A 19107-nucleotide genomic window follows, 5' to 3' on the forward strand; every position below is an offset into this window, starting at 1 on the left:
AAAGTTGTAAATTAAACTATATTTTTTCAAAAATGTCAAGTTTATTGACCTTTGTCACTGTGCTGTCACGCTCACTACAGCCAAACAGTATCTCTCCTCCTCCGCAACTTGTGTTATCTCGTCATGTACTTTTGTGTAAAACAAGTATAACCGGACATTATTTCCTGAATGTGTCTGGGTGAGAGACGCCTTTAATAGCACCTCTCTGCATTTCCCACCAAAACGAAAATCATAAAATTTTGGCTTTGGTAGCTTTTTAAGGAAATGCCTGAAAATGTATGATTAAAGACTATGATTGTTTGTGGGACAACATTCAGGTGAGGGGTCAGGAGAGCACCTTGCGTGGCAGTGTGTGTGTGTACGTGAATGGATATATGAGAAGTAACATTGTCAAGTGCTTTGGATACAAGCTCTATATAAGCGGACATTTACCTTTTATCAAGCAATTTACCGGATAGTTATGGAAAAAAAGAGGCATCTTAGTGCAGAAATGAATTAATAAGACAAGAGGAAAAAAGATAAATGTGAATTTTTGCAGATGTCCTCCTCTGTGTTTGTGTGAACCAATTTGATTATGTTATACCAATGTCCACAAGTACAAATGTGTATTGGTGTGTATCCAGCTCTAATGGTCCCATGCTCTTCAGCAGCAGACTGTAGTCACACCAGGCCATCGAGCTGTTGGCAGATCGACAGGGTTTAACTGCTGAAGTCTTACGTCGTAGCCACGTTCGCGCGACAAGCCCACTCCATGACCATTGCTTAGCAACTTGCCTTTTTTGCCAAGATAACATTTATAATATTTGTCGTTTGATCAAAACATCAGTGATGAGGGTTTGCACAAATGGCTGACTGGTGTTAGAAAAATAGTTTTTGCATGGTTCTGTTGTTGAGGAGCTGACGAAATGAGCGGTACATGTATTTTATGCCTAAAACAGATAAACGGGGGGAAAAAAACTCCACCACCATTACTGGCTGGGAATAAGATTCCTGTTGGTAATTTAGCAAATGTGAAAAATGGTATTTTAGAGCTAATTCTGTGTTTCTGTTTGATGTGGTACTTCCTGTCCAAACAATCTGCATCTTGTGTCCCTCTGTTTATGTCCTCTTCTCCGGTCTATTTATATAATCAGGTGCTCTGCTGTGAATGAGTCTATGAGGCACATTGCCTGTGTTCTTGGTACTGTAGCAGGAGCCATCTGTGAGTACCTGTGTATCTGTATCACATATAGAGTTGCATGAAAAAGTATAAGCATTGTTTGACATTTCCTTTTTTTTTATGCATAATTAGGTTATGAAATGTTATATGATCTTCACCAAAGTTACAAATATGAACAAACACAGTATTTGTAACTTAAGCCCATTAAACATACTGTCATGGTAACAGTTCTTTAGTGACTGGTTAAACCACCTTTGGATGCTGTAGCATCAAGTACATGCTTCTTGTAGCTATGGCATAGACCTGCACAACATTCAGGAGGAATTTTGGACCATTCGTCCCTACAGACCTACTTCAGCTCAGCCATATTTTTAGGGTGTCAGGTGTGAATGGCTGTCTTGGAATGGTCATTCCACAGCTCTACTGAGTTCAGGTCTGGTCTCTGACTGGGCCTCTCCAAGAGCTGGAACACTGCATCTCCAAAGCCATTCTGTAGCAGATGTTCTCCAATGTTTAAGGTCATTGTCTGGCTCTTCCGCTCCACAAAGGCAAGCAGTCCCATATCATCATGCTCCCTCAACCATACTTCACTGTGGAGTTGATGTTTTCATGTTGGTACGCGGTTTTCCGACTACACTATACCGAGTGCTGTGTGTCTTCTTCCTATACAATTCTATCTTTGCCGTCCACAAGTCAGTTTAATTTTTTTTTTTGTCAAGGTGACAAAAGGTGCTGCAATGTTGTTTTTGGAGATCACTGGCTTCTTTGAGAGGCTGGGAAAACCTGTTATTAAAACACCATCAGGAAGTCACCATCAAGTGTATCTGTGTTTTTCAGCAGTAATATAGCTGTGCAGGGTGATTACGTATTAGTAACAGCTTTAAGGTTGCAAATGTGTGAGGAAAAGCACAGAAAGCATATTAAAAAAATCTTCCCTGATGATGGGAAACACCTAGAAGTGGGGGGGGAATGACCCACGTGCTGTGTCCATTTGTGGTAATGGTGACATTGGCAGCAGCTGGAGCGATGTGTCTCCTCTTTTCCTGTGGTTGCTATGGTTGCCAGGCAACGAGTGGCCAATCCTCACTGATTTCTGCTTGTCTATCCTCCCCTCCTCATACAGCTCATGTGTGAAGGTCATTCCTCCTCCTCCTCTCAATCTCAATGCTCTTCCTTCAGGCAGAGGACAGGAAACACGTGGCGATTTAAACAGGAAGTGATGTAAGACACAGATCAAATGAGAGTTGCAACTGAGCATCATCTTTAGGTGTTAATGTAGTCTAGTATCGAGGGCCAGCTCTAATAAGCTGAGGTTTGCACTGTCCTAGATAACTGATGCTGCTGGATGACTGGGCTTCCGGAACAGGCCGAAGAAATAAATCTGAACATATCTGGTCACACAGTATCTCTAATTCTCAAGTATGATGTTAGTGAGTAAATGAATGACCTGAGTGACAAGAAACATTTCACTACAGTCGTGCAGCATTAATATGAAGATGCAAGAATACTGCTCGATGAGCTGCTTGTGCAGGTTTCTGGTTTCTAGCCAAAAACTTAGACATGCATTTTTGTCTTTCAGTGCTAGAAATCAAACTAACACTAGTCTGCAGGCCTTTAGCAGTTGTGTTGGTTGTAAAGACAGGCCTTGTCATTCTGTAATGTAACTCAGCAGTGATTTAGACTAAACAAGCTGCTTGCTGTTAAGGCTGATTTGCTTCAGTTGCACCAGAGTGTGTGAGTCCACAGTAAAATAATATTCGTCGCTGTGCAGTTTCCTAGTCTGAACTCAGATCGCTTTTAATTCCAGTCACCTCTTTTTCTATTGTTGTATAATTAATAACGGCTCCGATTCAACCTAGGGTTTTGTGAAGACAATACTCCAATGAAAGTTGTATTTTGATGGTAAAACATCTGTCTGCTGTTGACCTTCCTCTTATGTAAAATTCCATGTGCTGTTTGTAAAACATGGGTTGTTTTGTCCTCTGAACACTAGTGGGGTAGATGATGGAGCTGCTGAATCTACATTTTTTACAAATGCGCGGTAAAAATTAGTTCAGCACCCGGATTCTTCTCCTGCGAAGCCTTGCTGTTGTGATGGATGCAGTATGTGGTTTAGCATTGTCTTGCTGAAATAGGCAAGTCTTCCCTTAAGGAGACATTGTCTGGATGGAGCATATGTTGCTCTAAAACCTCTATGTACATTTCAGAATTGATGGAGCCTTTCCAGATGTGTAAGCTGCCCACACCACAGATACTAACACAATACCATACCAACCATACCCCACACGATCAGAGATGCAGGCTTTTGAACTGTTTGCTGGTAACAAGCTGGATTGTCCCTCTCCTCTTTAGTCTGCAGGACAGGGCGTCCATGGTTTCCAAAAAGAATTTCATATTACATTTGTGGATTGCACAGCCAACCGTGTTCGCAGACAGTGCTTTCTGGAAGTGTTCCTGAGCCCATGCAGGGATGTAAAGTAGAGAATCATGCTTTGGCCTTGTCCCTTGTGCAAAGAGATTCCTCCTGATTCGGAGTCTTTTGATGATATTATATACTGTATATGGTGGGATCTTCAATGCCTTCCCAATTTTACGTTAAGGAACATTTTTGTGAAACTGTTCCACAAATTTTAGTTGCAGTTTGTCACAGATAGGTGAACCTCTGCCCACCTTCACATTCAAAATGCTCTGCCTCTCTGAAATGCTCCTTTTATACCCAGTCATGTTACTGACCTGTTGCCAATGAACCTAATTTAGTAAAATTCTCCTTCATTTGTTCAAAATAAGCTAATATTTTCCATGAAATAGCAAAACGTCTCAGTTTCAACATCTGATAGGTTCTTTATGTTCTATTGTGAATAATAGAACATGCATCATTGCATTCTGTTTTTATTTACATGTTCACATCTTCAAAAGTCAAAGTCAGAAGGGTTATAGGGACGACAAAGTTACACCTGAAAGTTACAATGTACAGTAGGATATCTCAGTACATTGCTCTATGCATACTCTAGCAATTAATGTGGTTTTCTTTCATTTCTTCAAATAGAAAGACATCCACATTAATTCTTGTGGGTCATCGCTAAGATCTTTTTATGTTTGCTGGTTTTCTGCTACTTCCGCATCAATACACCATTTTGTTTTAGAAATACAGAGTAAAAGAGTACTGTGTTTTGCAGTTTTTTTGTACTGTCTACTGGCTGCAGCATGACATTTATACATTAGCTGGTAGGATGTGTCATCTGACAGCAATGTTTGGTTGTCAGGAAACGTCATTTGATTGAACTGCAGCCCAGCTGTTTAGATTCTTGTCCTTCAAAAACTAATTTGTAATCAAAGTGTACAGTGGAACATGCTCCTAATAGCATGATTTCCAAAAGTTTCACATTGTAGTTCACCTGATAGGAAAGTGAAATTAAATGTTTGTGCCATGCATCTGCAAATCCTGGAGGACTCTGAGCTTTCTAATGTACTCAGTAGGACCTGCTCAGAGGCCGAAACAATACTTTTACAGCAGTACTTAGAAGGAGAAAGGACACTTTTTAAGTAGATGGGACAACAATAATCATTTCCACTTCTACCTGGGTACCTTCTTTAAAATAATCCCCCGTTTTGTGTTTGTGTGTGTTTGTGTTATTACCCATAATAGCGCTGGATTAACCATATGTCCCATTTGCTGTATAGAAAAATATGAAGGTCTATTGTAGATACAGAACATTTAAATTATTAATGAAGATGCAGTGATGTTCCAAGACAAAAGTCTGACAGCACCAATGCAGTAATGCTGCAACACATGGCCTATGTTGCTCAAGCCACGGACCGGCCCTGCTGGGGTTTTCCCAGCCTGCAAGCACTCTCTACACCAGGAGGAGCTTCTTCTGCAGCTTCCACGGTGCTTTGTGACCTATAGTCACAGATGTGACCTGAGCCCTTCAGTCAGTGTCTCTTCAATGCACTGTCAGCACCTGGATAGTGAGATGCTTGAGGGCAGTGTCGAGGTCAGTGATGATGCCTACGTGCTCTGAAGAGAATCTCTTTTTACCAGTAGATTTAGTTACAACCACCAAGTCCTCTGTGCACTGAATGTAAATGACCCGTGCGTCTTATTGCCTGATTGTGATGCTACCGAACTTACCATCTTTTAAAGCAAAACATTTCAAGTTATGGTTGATCGTCCTTGTTTTTCTAATCCCTCAAAAATATTGGACGACCTTAAGTTTTTTTTGGTTATTATCAAAAATATCTCTCAGTAAAGGAAACTTGTTTGCTTGACAAGATGTCTGCGTAAGTGACCCTGAACAAATGAACTAACAACATGAGCAGTGAACACAGGTTATTTTAGCTCTGCCCATCATGATCTTAGTCCGTTTGGTTAATTTAAAAAAGAGTCCAATCTGATACACACAGTAAAATTTTATCTAAAATGTATCTGACATGTTGAAATCACAGTTGCATCTTACATAATGTAAAACCGCTTTTTCTATGAGCTTGTTGATCTGAATAGTGAAGGTTATGGTTTAGAAATATTGAGGTTAAAGATAGTGTTGGGTGATATAGACATTTATCTTATTTCACTTAATTATTCTTTATTTTGACATTTTTTGGTGTATACATGCTACATAGTAAACCCTGCCTAGTATGTGGTTCGATCCCCAGTCCCGGCTATGCGTCGAACTGTCTCTGGGCAGGACACTGAACCCCTAACAGCCCATTCCCATCCCCAGCTGTGCAGTGCAGGTCCAAGCCCGGTAGGAATTGGGGAGGGTTGCGTCAGGAAGGGCATCCGGCGTTTGGACAATGATCCTCTGTGGCGACTCTGAACTCACGGGATAAGACAAAAGGACAAAAAATAAAGTGTGTAGTATAGATTCAGCTCACCTTTGGCATGTTTTTAGGGATCGTGGCCATTCTTTCTGCCATTGCTTGCATCATTATGCACTACAGGATTTCCCTCAGGAAAGAGCAGTCTGTATTTTCAGACTGACTAAATTCACCAAATATTCCTTCAAACAATGAGAGCTATATCCTCGATCTTGCAAACATACTTTTCCCACGCAGAGTAAATATTGACGCAGTAGCTGCAGTGGCCTGAGTGTGTCAGACACAGTGACCAGCTCAGTGTCAGCAGCAGATGTCTGTGATATACGGAGCAGACAGCTGAGTGAAGATGGCCCATCTGTTTATGTTAGCATCAGAGTCCTGTCAAGTGTCCTTTAGAACGTCTTCATTGTTCTGGTATATATATGCTCAAAGTTGATTATTGTCATTATCATCCTTACATGAAGGAGGTCAGTGTCATATTATTACCAAAGGAATCCTTTGTCTTTTTTATAATTTTTATAATTTATTCGGTGATCATCATTTAGTTATTTGACAGACGCTTTTCCCCAAAGCAACTTGGACACACACAACTGAGGGTTCAGTGTTCTTCCTCAAGGACACATTGACACAAATCTTTACCTTTTTTAAATGTCAGAAATTCGTATTAGACTTTGAGTAAAATTGGTGAACTTGCAAGAGTCCTATAAATGAGACAGGCGAGATACTTTGACTTTAGGTTCGGCTACGAGTCAAATTTTAAAAAGAAAACTTGATCCTATAATCCCCTTTAAATTATTGCAACTCAGTAACATCTTTCATATGGTTCTTTCCCCAGTTTGTAGCATTAAATATCTGTTTCCAAGTGGCAGCCATGGTTGTTGTTTGTGCTGCACATGGATTTTCCAGTTTGCTGTGGGATGTCTGCAGACACTGTTTGTGCGAGCGGTAGAATAGCTGGTCCTCATTCAATTGCGGACTGAGTGTATGTAGAGTGGAGTAGCAGCTCTGAGCCCGTGGGTGACGCTGCTCGAGCCCACGCAGCTCTCCCACTCACTGCAGAGGGCAGTATTCATCAGCAGCTGGAGAAACCCTACACCAGAATGAAAGCTGACGTAACGCACCAACACTGGAAATCACAGGACAGTGAGGGGTTTACTGGGGCTTGCTGTACAGCTCGATTGTATTTGAAAAAAAAAAAGTATTTTCCTCATCCTCTTAAACTCATTTTTATTAATGTACATTATTAGTAACCAAATCTGAGCCTGTAGTGATTGTATGTTGTATGTCAGCTCTTATTTACTGTAGGAGAATTGTCGTTGACATTATATTATATAATGGCCACATACACAAACAGATTTCCTGAACCAAGTCAAACAGCTGATCAGAGGGGTTTGGACCAGAAATGGTCTGTGCTTTTCTATCTATTCAAAGTCCTTTAGGCTGCTTATTCACCCATACTCACTCACAATCCGATGGGGGAGCTGCTGGGCAGCTGGCCGACGCTCACCGGGACCAAGTAAGTTGGGGTTCAGTTTCTTGCTCAAGGACATGTGACCGGAATCGGCTTATCACTTCAGTGCTGCGTAGTTTCCAGTCGATGGGCTGCTCTGTGTGTCTGTGGATTTCATCTGAACGTCAGTGAGTCAGCCAGGATGTGGTCCTCTGTGTCACTGCTTAGAGTTACTTTATGGTCTCAGTGACAAAATGATCACCTGCTTAGCACCAAATGCTGGAAAGCAAAAAGGGTCCCAAAAAGAAGTCAGAGGCTGACAACTTTGCTCGTTCTAAATGTTTCAAAATCGGTTACACAGTTTGACGTATTTCAAAGTAAATGGGCTGAGTTTTACATGTTCCTACAGCCTTTGTAAATTTGCCACAGATAACGGTTGGATTTGCTTGTTTGTTGACACCATAGACCTCAGTTATTTTCCAAAATTTATAAAACATCAGCCTTGTGTTTTTATTCCAAAACCCATTCAGGATATCTTAAAAAACGCCTTGAGGGAATTTCTTGAAATTTTGCGTCCACTTTGAGTCATGCATGACCTTATTAGAATTTGAATCTGGACAGGCCTGAGTTCAATTCTAGTTTAGTTTAAAAAATATTTAGAAGAGAACCAAACGTGTTTGTACTTCAGATGATAGGGGCTAATAAAGAGTACATTGTTGTGATAATTAGTCATTTACATTTTGTAACAATATTTTTTCAATATTGTGGCAGTGTCACTCTCTTGGTCAGTTGGTTTCCCACATTCACGGGCTGTGTTCAAACACACCCCCTGCTCACTTTAAAGTACATTTAAAAATGTATTCTCCATTTTGTTGTAACGTCCAAATGTTATGTCCGGAGTCTTCTATGTTGTGCACTCAAAGCTCCGGCCATGGAACAGAATGAATTGTAATCGCTGACTTCACCCTGCACCATCTTTAGGTTTATATTTCAGTTTGTTTCGTACTTTGGTTGATGTCCAAATACCTGCAAATCTAATGATGTCCTCGTCCATCTCAGCTTTGCTCATATGTAAACGTTACCTGATTAACATTAGGACATTAGCATTGAGCTCATTTTATTAGACCAGATGATTTAATAAGATTTTCAAGTACCTTTAGACATACATTTGCATAGTGATGGGTAAAAAGTGATTTACATGAAACTGATGCAATAAAATGAGTTGATGTTGATGCTTTGCAGGTGCACTGTTAAGCTAAAGATTCACTGGCTCAGGTGTTAATTACCTAATTATTTGCATGATAGCATGCTAATTTTAACATTTAGATGGAAGAACTACTGTCCCTGTACATCCGCAAAGAGACACTATATAGACACTTTCCACCGCTTCCCAAGGTTCCTAATTTGTAGAAGAACAACTAAAAGCATTTTCATGTATTGTGATAAATATTTTATGTACAAATAGCAGTTATAGGTAATAAAGTATCAGACAAATTGCTGTTAGTCACCTTCCCCAACACTGGTAGTTTGACCCTGGTGTCATTGTATTTATCTTTTTTTTCTTTGTTTGCTTCTTCTTTCATCTGTAGCTCTTTCTCTCTAAGACACACAAAGAAGCATAACGGCTGCACGAGACAAAAACGATTGGACGGGGCAGGATTTTACTCTGGGGGAGACTAAAATTGAAAGAGGAGGGAGCGGCAGTACTTAAAGCAGTGGTGGTGTGAGTCTAAAAAGGGGTTGAGAATGTGGTGAGGTACAAAAGGGGGGCAGAAACGGGAAAAAGAGAGCACACAGTGGGAGAGAAGGGGGAGGGACGTGTGAGAATTTATGAGGCTTTTTATTACAGCCAGACACACACACAGAGCCTAAAACAGTTCCACAGTGTCTGCACATAATTATCCCAACATACATAGAAATCAGAAGGGGGAAAAAAAGATTTTTATTTTTTCCTCCACTGGTCATAATTATGTTTAGACTAAAAAATGAGATTCTTTTGATCCTCAATTAATTTACAAAATATGTTCTATATTAGTTATTCCATAAAATTACAGCAAGTAGTAGAAAATGCATTTTGCAGATGTCTTGTTTGATCAGCAACCAAAAATATTCAATTTGCTATTATGACAAGAGAAGAAATTCCAATAAATGTCACGTTTGAAACGTTGAAATAAGCATTTAGCTTTTTGGACATTTGTGCTGTTGGCCTACTCAGGGCTCTGGTGATGGTATAATGAATTATGTAATCATTGGAGCTGTTTTTTCCAATGTCTCATTTTCATAGTTTTTGAAAGTCATTGCTCGTTTAGTCAGTAGGCTAATTGTATGTATTACACCTCTGTTAGTGAAGCAATTGGTTATTTTAACATTGTCTGTTGTTTATTTCATGCACAAATCAGCCACATTAAAACCACCTGCTTAGCATTGTGTTCGGGACCCTCTTTTGCCAAAACACAGCCTTTATGTTCTCAAGTGTGGCCTCATTGGACTGGATTCAAATAGTGTATCCTGGTGCCATTTATTACTCAGCTAAAAGAAAATGTCACTCACCAGACCAGGCCACCTTCTTCCAAGATCCAGTCCTGATGCTTTCGGCAGTGAACAGGGGACAGTATGGTCACTCTGAGCAGTTTACTGCTTGTCGACAGCTGTTGTTCATAGCTAGCTGAAAAATGTTTAGCAATTTGTGCAACAGTAGCTCGTCAGACGGGTTCCCCAGGTCCCCATAAGCACCAGTGAGCTCTGGGTGAACATGAAGCCCACAGGTACTGACCACTGCATTCTGGGAACAACTGACATGACCTAATGATTTGAACATACTCTGACCCAGTCATCAAAAGATCTCACAGTTCATTTCTGCCTGATATCCCACCCTGAGTAATGAGACCATGAAGGTTCTCTTGACCTGTGATTGGTTTTCATGTAATGGCTGATCGATGTATTTATCAATTTGTGTTTTGATGGTACAGTCAGTATTTCTTAAAGCAGGCGGATTTTAATAATACAGTTATTAAAACACATATTGTAATCTTGATGCTTCTGGTCCGAATCTCATTAGCTCATTTCATTACAGCAGATTATCTGATTAGATTTTTGAGTATATTTTGGCATAATTTTGCATAGCAACATGGAAAAACATATTTAAAAGAAACTGAGTTATGCATAAAATAAAGATGTTATTTCCCATAGAGACAAAGATTTACTTATTACGGTTTTAACTTTGCTTTTTAATGACCTCAGTGTCGTTTACTTTAGCAGAGTGATTATTACAAATAAGTGCATTTTATTCATATTTATCTAAAGTGGTATATTTTCTCACACTTTGGACTCTATTCAAACTGTGCAGCTGTTGACTACTAAAAAATTTTGCTGAAACAAAGAATGTCCCCCTTCTCATTCTCATTTAATAGGAGGCCCAGCAGCTGATCCAGGAGAAGCCGGAGCTCAGCCCGGTGGTCCGGAAGAAGCTGGAGGAAATCAGGGAGTGCTGGCAGGATTTGGAGAGCACCACCCAGGCTAAAGCCCGCCAGCTCTTCGAGGCCAACAAGGCCGACCTGCTAGTGCAGAGCTACCAAAGTCTGGACCAGAGACTGGGCCAGCTGGAGGGTCAACTGGTCTATGTGGACCAAGGACAGGACCTCACCAGTGTCAACAAGCAGCTTAAAAAACTACAGGTGCATAGAACGTAAAAGAAATTCCATGAGCAAAGTGTTGACAGTTCAACAAAGTATTTTTTAGCGGAGGTTTTACCTCAGTGTATCGCAGGCACGATTTATAATATAACTGGCTGCAATACTGTAGCGTTTCACGTACTCAAATTTCAACTAATGATGTATTCGACTAGTCTCTACACTACGAAACCATTTTCCTCAAAAGAAATATTAAACTTTAAAGTGTATAAGAAAGGATTGTGGAAAATGTGGCTTTTAGAGATGAAATTCACCTTTTCTCATATATGCAGCGCTTTTATAGATAGATAGGGAGATGTTTCTGCTTTAAGCTATAGAAAACACTCACATGGTCATATTACATTTCTGAGCATACGTACCAGATATTTGTGCAATATTAGGCAAAAACATGATGTATATTTTTAACCCTGATTGTGATAGTGTACCTCTGCTTCTTATTTTATGTTGTAAACTGTGTCAGAATGACTCAGCGTTTGCTTTATTATCTTGATACATTCATCACATTAATAATTGAACAAAACATCATCTTTGCAAATGACAACACCATTGTCTGCCTGCAATGCTTTACTTTCAGCTTTTCATCTCATTTGAGCAAAGTCAGACTCTTATTTTCACTCACTGCATCAATTTTACGTTTCTTGTCGATGGCTTTTTGAAAGCACTGCAAGCCATCAGCGTTCATGGCAACCTGGGTCATTATTTCATCCCAAGATCATTTTTCAGAAACTGGTGATTGAAAGTTATAGAAATAATGTACATTAAAGTGAAATATCCAGAGTTTACAAATGATCACAACTATTGTCCAGCTAATTGGTTTATGCATTTATGTAGCTACATTTGTTTTTATATTTAATTACTACATGTGTGTATAGCACAATTGCATGATTACCTTTTTATTCAACTACATTAGTTATGAGTAGCTGTACCTGAAACAAAAAATACTTTCAATTAGTTTTTTGAGTGTCTGTGTGTTGGTGTACCATGGGGAACTAAAGCCGGAAGTGTAGTTAGGAAAGCAGTAAAATCTGAGATTTTGTCCACTGTGTCCTACGGATTCTCAGCGACTCGTTTAAAGTAAGTTCAGTAGAGCATTAGTGCTTGTTGAGTTAGATCAGGTACGATGTCTCCAGAAATACTTCTGTTTTTTCTTATTGTTTGTTTGCCTCTTTTCTTTTCATTCATATGTGTGTTGACTGATAAAACTCTCCTAATCGTTGGAACAAAAACTGAGGATTATTATTTGATAATATATTGGAGATACCTCAAATCAGAAGAAATATAATAATAATAATAATAATGTGACATCAAGATAGCTAGAATGGTTTCTCTTCTTAATTGCCCTAACTTGACTAATAACTTATGCAATATTCCACAAATAATGAATTCGATTACCTTCCATAGTAGTAAACATGTTATAAAGGGGTAGTTCCCTCTGTATGTGCAATGATGGGATGTAACTCCACACTCACACTCCAACAGCGAGACAGAGTCTGATTCTTGACACAGCAGAGAGCAGCCAGGTGGGACCTGTGCTGGTCCACAGATTCATCATTTCATGACTTCATCATTTCACCGGACATCTCTCACTCTCCTCTCCCACAGCATGCCGCTTACAGCTTCCTTTAACAGGCCATCATTTGCACTGCTTTCCCACATCAAACATCCAGCATCCATCCTGCCAAGGGGTACAGTAACGTACTACACTACACTACATGTCTGTCTCGTGTCAACTGGTCTTTTCCTGTTGTGGGGTTTTTTCCATTGCCTTCTTTTCTTGTGGCCTTAAATGCCTTCCCATCAGGCACCACGAACAGCTAATTATGAATAAATGATTATCAGGACTGTGTCATGCAGTGTTGTTTCCTTACATATTTGTGTGTATACTTCACTAAGATGGACTATTAATATTCTTTATTTGTTACTTTAAACTGATTTAAACTGAACTTTTAATTTCTGTTAAATTTAAGGCACAGATGGGAGGATAGATTAAAAAAACATGAAATCTGAATTTAACAATTATTACCATATTTATCATTCACCTCCACCCAGTTCTCTCTTCCTCTTATCTACATCCATTCCTCTCTCCTTACCAACAAATGCTCTTCCCCTTTTATCCGTTTTTGTAACTTCTTATCTACACCCCCCTCCTCCTCTTCCTTCCCCCCGCTTCAGACCATGGAGACCCAGATCGAGAAGTGGTATAAGGAGGTGGGGCAGCTCCAGGTGCAGGCGGCCTCCATCCCACAGCAGACGCAGATCAAGGAGACGGTTGCAGAGCGACAGGCGGCCGTAGAGGCCAGGATGGTGCGTCTGATCGAGCCACTGAAGGAGAGACGACGCATCCTGCTGGCAGCTAAGGAAGTCCACCAAGTCGGAAGAGACCTGGAGGATGAGATTGTGAGTCAGACTCTACTACAATGTTATTGTGTTATAATATTTTCACAATACATCATGTTACATTTGCAGAATGTACAAATGATAACTATATTTTGGGTTACAGTATAATGTATTATGTGGATATATCTCTGAACCATTCAAACCTTAAATGTATATTTATCATTGTAGTGAGGGGTTTAGGTAACACTGCTAGAATATCCCCCTCTATGTAAGTGTCAGTGAACTGCTGTTGCTGACATATTCTGATCACATTCTCCATTTACATTCTCAGTCACATGGGGAGGTGTCGTTCTTTCGTTTCTCTTTAGTCAAATGCATGAGGTCATAAAATATACAGATTAAATTTTAAGAATTTCTGATCCTTTACTGATTTCTGTCCACCAATATTTGTGACTGAAGCTCTTGTCATATGTCTGCCAACAATTAAACCCTATTTCAAAGTCACATTAGCCTTTCCTCCCACCATCGACTGGGCCTGTGCAGCATTTTTATACATGACATGTATAGTTGTAAAGTACAGTACATCTGTGTGGAAGCATCTAGTCATTATGTTTCCCTCTTCTTTTATTAAGTTTTTTCCTATAATGTTTCCCCTGTTCTTTATATGTTTTGTGGTTATGGTTGTAGTTGTGGGTCCAGGAGCGCCTCCCAATGGCCACATGTCAGGAGCATGGTTCCACTTTGCAGGCTGTCCTGCAGCTCATGAAGAAGAATCAGGTAAGAAGTTCAGAGTAGTCTCAACACAGCCTTTAACTAATACAGTGTATAAGCAAAGTGACATCTGGTGACCGACAAACATAAAAACCATAAATCCTAATTTATCTTGCTGTTACATCTTCTTTCCTGTTCTCCTCCAGACACTTCAGAGGGAGCTACAGGGCCACAGGAGCAGAATAGAGGATGTCCTGGAGAGAGCGGCTATCATCTCCTCCATACGAAGCCCTGAGGTCGACTGCATCAGGTCCGGCCACGATCAGCTGGCCCAGCTGTGGACTCTGCTCTGGACTGAGACGGAGAGGAGGCAGCTGGTCCTGGATGCCATGTACCAGGCACAGCAGTACTTCTTCGACACGACCGAGGTGGAGGCCTGGCTGAGTGAGCAGGAGCTGCACATGATGAACGAGGAGAAGGGAAAGGTGCGAATGTGTTTTTCTGAAACACGCTGGCCATTTCAGTAAAGAAAGCAGAAATCATGAGTGATTTCTTTCATCTGCTGTCATTAGGGAATCATTTCCCCATAATCTCTTAGTCATTAGACATTTCTGGGAATGGTTCAAACATTAATATATTCTAAGATCTTTTTTGTTAGACCCCACACTGAGCGTAACTCGCGTAAAACTTGTGTGTGTCTATTTGTGAACCATTTCCTCCTCCCACCAGGATGAGCCGAGCACGCTGCAGCTCCTGAAGAAACACTTGGTCCTGGAGCAGACCATTGAGGACTACGCTGAGACCATCGGCCTGCTGTCACAGCAGTGTCGACAGCTGCTGGAGATGGGACATCCAGAATGGTGAGAATGTAAACACAGACCAACCACACAAAGTAACAGAGAAATTCTCTCTCCACTGAATAGTAAATCGGGAAACCTCTCAGCTTTGGAAAATGAAATATAAAGGCAATTGTTACACTTACTAATGTAAATATTAACTTTATTGATGTTTCTAATTATTAATAAATTAAATTGTGATTGTCTGTGTTGGTTTCAAGTTAAACAGCTGCTACCTCCTTTGCCTGCCAGTGTCCTGTTTTTAAAAAAATATATATTTATGTATCGTCCACGGACCCTGGTTCCGATGTTCGATCCCCGGTCCCGGCTATATGTCCAAGCTTCTCTAGGCAAGACACTGAACTCCTAATAGCCCATTCCCCTCCCCCAGCTGTGCAGTGCCGGTCCAAGACCAGTAGAGATATATTTTTGTATCTTTTGGCCTTTGACCTGACACACTTTCTCCTTTCTGTTACGCAGCGAGAAGATCAGCAAGCGTCAGTCGCAGATCGACCGTCTCTACGTGTCTTTGAAGGATCTGGTCGAGGAGAGGAAGAGCCGTCTGGAGCAGCAGTACTGGCTCTACCAGCTCAACAGGGAGGTGGACGAGCTGGAGCAGTGGATCGCTCAGAGGGAGATGGTTGCCAGTTCACCCGAACTGGGTCAAGACTTTGAGCATGTCACAGTAAGTGTATTGACAGTGTATTATTCATAATGTTTTATAGGTCACATAATTTATAGGACATTTATGATGTCCACTTACGACGCTTCCCCAAAAAGTTCTGTAATAAAGAACTTATCTGAAATAGTAGATGTTCGTTCTGATTTTCGTTCTGTTGTCCTTGAATTTCCGTTTCTTTCTGACCTTCAGGTCCTGCAGGAGAAGTTTACAGAGTTTGCATCAGAGACGGGCAACGTGGGGCAGAAACGAGTGACGGCCGTCAACCAGATGGTGGATGAGCTCATTGACTACGGCCACTCAGAGGCTGCCATCATAGCAGAATGGAAGGACGGGGTAAACGAGGCCTGGGCCGACCTGCTGGAGCTCATGGAGACACGGGCTCAGATGCTCGCCGCCTCACACCAGCTGCACAAGTTCTTCTCTGACTGTAGAGAGGTAAGGTATCTGAAGAATGAAACTGAGGTGGGGGGGGGCGGATACAGAAAAGGCCATGTCTTGGGATTGTGGGAGGAAACCGGAGGAAACCCGTGCAGCCACAGGGAAAAGGCTTGAAAAATCTCGAAAAGACAAAGAAAACAAAATGTAAATTAAAAGTAGAAAATAACTTTCCTTCCGTTGTTTTCAGGTTTTAGCACAGATTGAGGACAAACACCGGAGACTGCCAGAGGTCCGGGCTCGGCAGAGCAGCACTGCCAACACCAGCACCCTGCAGAGACTCCTGCACAGCTTCGAACAGGACATACAGCTGCTAGTCACACAGGTATAGATTAAAAACACTCACAAGAAGAAATGATCATCCTAATAAACAATCCACGGGATTTCCAAGGTTTATTTGATGTTATTTCATATTTGCTTGCCAGTTTGTTTTTTTGTCTTTTCAGACAATCCAGAATTGTGATTTACGAAACCCTTCTCATATACTTTGTTGTATTCTGCATGTGTTCTATATTTGTTAGGTAGGAAGGAACTTGTATGCAAGATTAATGTGTTATTATTTTAAAACTGTACGTTCAACTGCATATACAGTAGACTAACAGTAAAATTTTTTCCATATATTTGTGACTTTTCATGGCAAAACTACCTTCTTACTCTGCATTTAATTTTGCTTAATGTCATGCACCTGCAAAAGAGAAACTGTGGTTCATCATAGTGAAGTGTGATGCAACATCACAGCTGCTCTGTGTCAGTGACAGCCCGTAACAGCTGTCAGGGCAGCTGTGTTTAGTGCGTCATTCGAAAACTAAAGTCCTTCCATTTTTTTAATTTCTGTGTCTTTCTCCTCCAGGTGCGTCAGCTGCAGGAGAGTGCAGCTCAGCTGAGGACGGTGTACGCTGGTGAGAAAGCCGAAGCCATCGCATGCCGCGAAAACGAAGTGATGCAGTCCTGGAAAGAGCTGCTGACTTCCTGCGAGGATTGTCGAGTGCAGATCACCACAGAGACAGACAAGCTGAGGTTCTTCAGCATGGTCCGAGATCAGATCATGTGGATGGAATCGATCATCTGTCAGATAGACACAGGAGAGAAGCCCAGGTATCTTCACTGCGTGAGCAGTAAAAACAGATTCCCAAGTACAATACGTACACTGACTGTTATTAGTAAATCATATTCAATACAGTTACCAGCAGATAACCAGTTATTTGGAAGCGATAATTTGAAGTGTTTTTTGATTTTACAATTTTAAAATTCTCACTCCAAATTAGGGCCTAAGTATTTTAACCTCTATGCCAACAGCTGATGTATTTAATGTCCAGCTTGTACAATGTTCTCTGCAAGCTGGACCATGATTTTATTTAAACTTAACTAAACTACATTCTCTATGTAAAATCAGTTAATATCAACCCATCCTGTTAGAAAAAGAAGTGATGTTCTGCTTACGAATATAAGTCCTTATAACCCTAATTAATTCTAAAGATTTAATTAGCCGTTTCTCTCAGAAGAATGATGTCCAAATATCTCTGTAGCACATCTGTTTCTCTTTACATTGTCCTAAATGACTGTATCCTACGTTACATTGGGATGATTCATATATTTATTTCAAAAATGCAATACAGACATTTCATTCTGGTGTGGTGAGTCTTAACGGGTTACAGTGTGGCAGCCAGTGGCAAAATATGCACCGTGTCAGTGTTTATGTAGCAGTGAGCAAATTGTGTCTGTGCTCTGTGGTTCCTGCAGGGATGTGTCCTCAGTAGAGGTGCTGATGAATTATCACCAGAGTCTGAAGAACGAGGTGGAGGCTCGCGCAGAGAGCATCCTGGAGTGTATCGAGATGGGAAAGACCCTGCTGGCTGCTAGAAACCCTGCAGCAGAAGAGGTGAGATGAAATATTAGAAACATTAGAAAAGAATAGAATACGCACTGATCAGACTGATTGATTGATTGGCAAGATTGGATGAATGTGTCTTATGTGCTGTAGTTTTTAAAAAAGAGTTGTCAACAGAGTCAGCTGCAGCTCAGTTTGTAGAGCAGGCGTCCAAGAACCACAGGGTCAGTGGTTTGATTCCTGGTCCTCCTGACTACATGTTGAAGTGTCCCTGGGTGAGACACTGGGTAACCCCAAAGTTGTTCCTAATGTCTGTTACTAAATTCTAAGTCGCTTTGGATAAAAATGTCTTAATGACTAATTGTGATTGTAAAGTCAGTTAGAATCATTTAGAGGATTTGGGAGAATATTTTTTTCAGGATTTTCACAACAGTTTATCTCAACTACAAGTCTGGGAACATATCACCCAGTAGAGTGATGGGTTTTTAATCGTTTTTGGACAATGAAGCACAAACAAGCTAATCGGAGTTGCAGACTCACAGGGACTAAACATTTGCACCATATTGAAAAATGTACACAATATTCTATATACATATTCTGTACGTGGTTATTCTAGCACTATTTTTGAGTCTAATTCTCAGATCAAGGAGAAGCTGGACGGGGTGGTTGCTAAGCAACATGAGCTATCTGAGAAGTGGGACAAGCACTGGGAAGTCCTACAGCAATGTGAGTATGCACACACACACATACACACACACATAAATGCACAATGTTCAGTCAGAACAGAAGAGAAGTGTTTTTCCTGTTAGAAGTTATTTTGGTGTCTCCCCTCCTCCCCTCAGCGTTGGAGGTACACCAGTTTGCCCAGGAGGCGGTGGTGGCGGAGGCATGGCTGACTGCTCAGGAGCCGTTCATTAACAGCAATGAGCTGGGCGAGAGCGTCGATGAGGTGGAGCAGCTGATTCGCCGACACGAAGCCTTTCGCAAAGCAGCCGCCACTTGGGAGGAACGATTCAGCTCACTGCGACGACTCACCACGGTAATATCAGCATCCTGTCCTGGCTAGTAAAGAGAGTTTATCCCTGAGAAAACTCAGCTTTTAGTTCTAAAGTACTCTGTTTCATGGAAACATGTTTAAAACATGTTTTAAAGTTGGGTCTGT

The 19107-nt window shown here is 40.9% G+C and overlaps 1 protein-coding gene across 7 annotated transcripts in view; it reads left to right on the forward strand.

Annotated features, from left to right (window-relative positions):
- Positions 1-19107, forward strand: part of LOC137128652 (spectrin beta chain, non-erythrocytic 4-like) — a 67324-nt gene that overhangs the window by 38658 nt on the left and 9559 nt on the right. For 6 of the 7 annotated variants that reach the window (XM_067507011.1, XM_067507012.1, XM_067507013.1 and 3 more), the window contains 12 exons: positions 10838-11101; positions 13289-13513; positions 14141-14230; positions 14371-14649; positions 14894-15024; positions 15481-15685; positions 15872-16117; positions 16308-16442; positions 16968-17212; positions 17858-17996; positions 18587-18671; positions 18788-18984. In XM_067507011.1, the coding sequence (XP_067363112.1) occupies positions 10838-11101; positions 13289-13513; positions 14141-14230; positions 14371-14649; positions 14894-15024; positions 15481-15685; positions 15872-16117; positions 16308-16442; positions 16968-17212; positions 17858-17996; positions 18587-18671; positions 18788-18984 (2241 nt within the window). Of the gene's footprint in view, positions 1-10837; positions 11102-13288; positions 13514-14140; positions 14231-14370; positions 14650-14893; positions 15025-15480; positions 15686-15871; positions 16118-16307; positions 16443-16967; positions 17213-17857; positions 17997-18561; positions 18672-18787; positions 18985-19107 lie in introns of those variants that run through there. The other variant, XR_010914607.1, reaches the window with a different exon arrangement.

Source organism: Channa argus, chromosome 6 (genome assembly GCF_033026475.1).
Source record: "Channa argus isolate prfri chromosome 6, Channa argus male v1.0, whole genome shotgun sequence".
Lineage (NCBI taxonomy): Eukaryota > Metazoa > Chordata > Actinopteri > Anabantiformes > Channidae > Channa > Channa argus.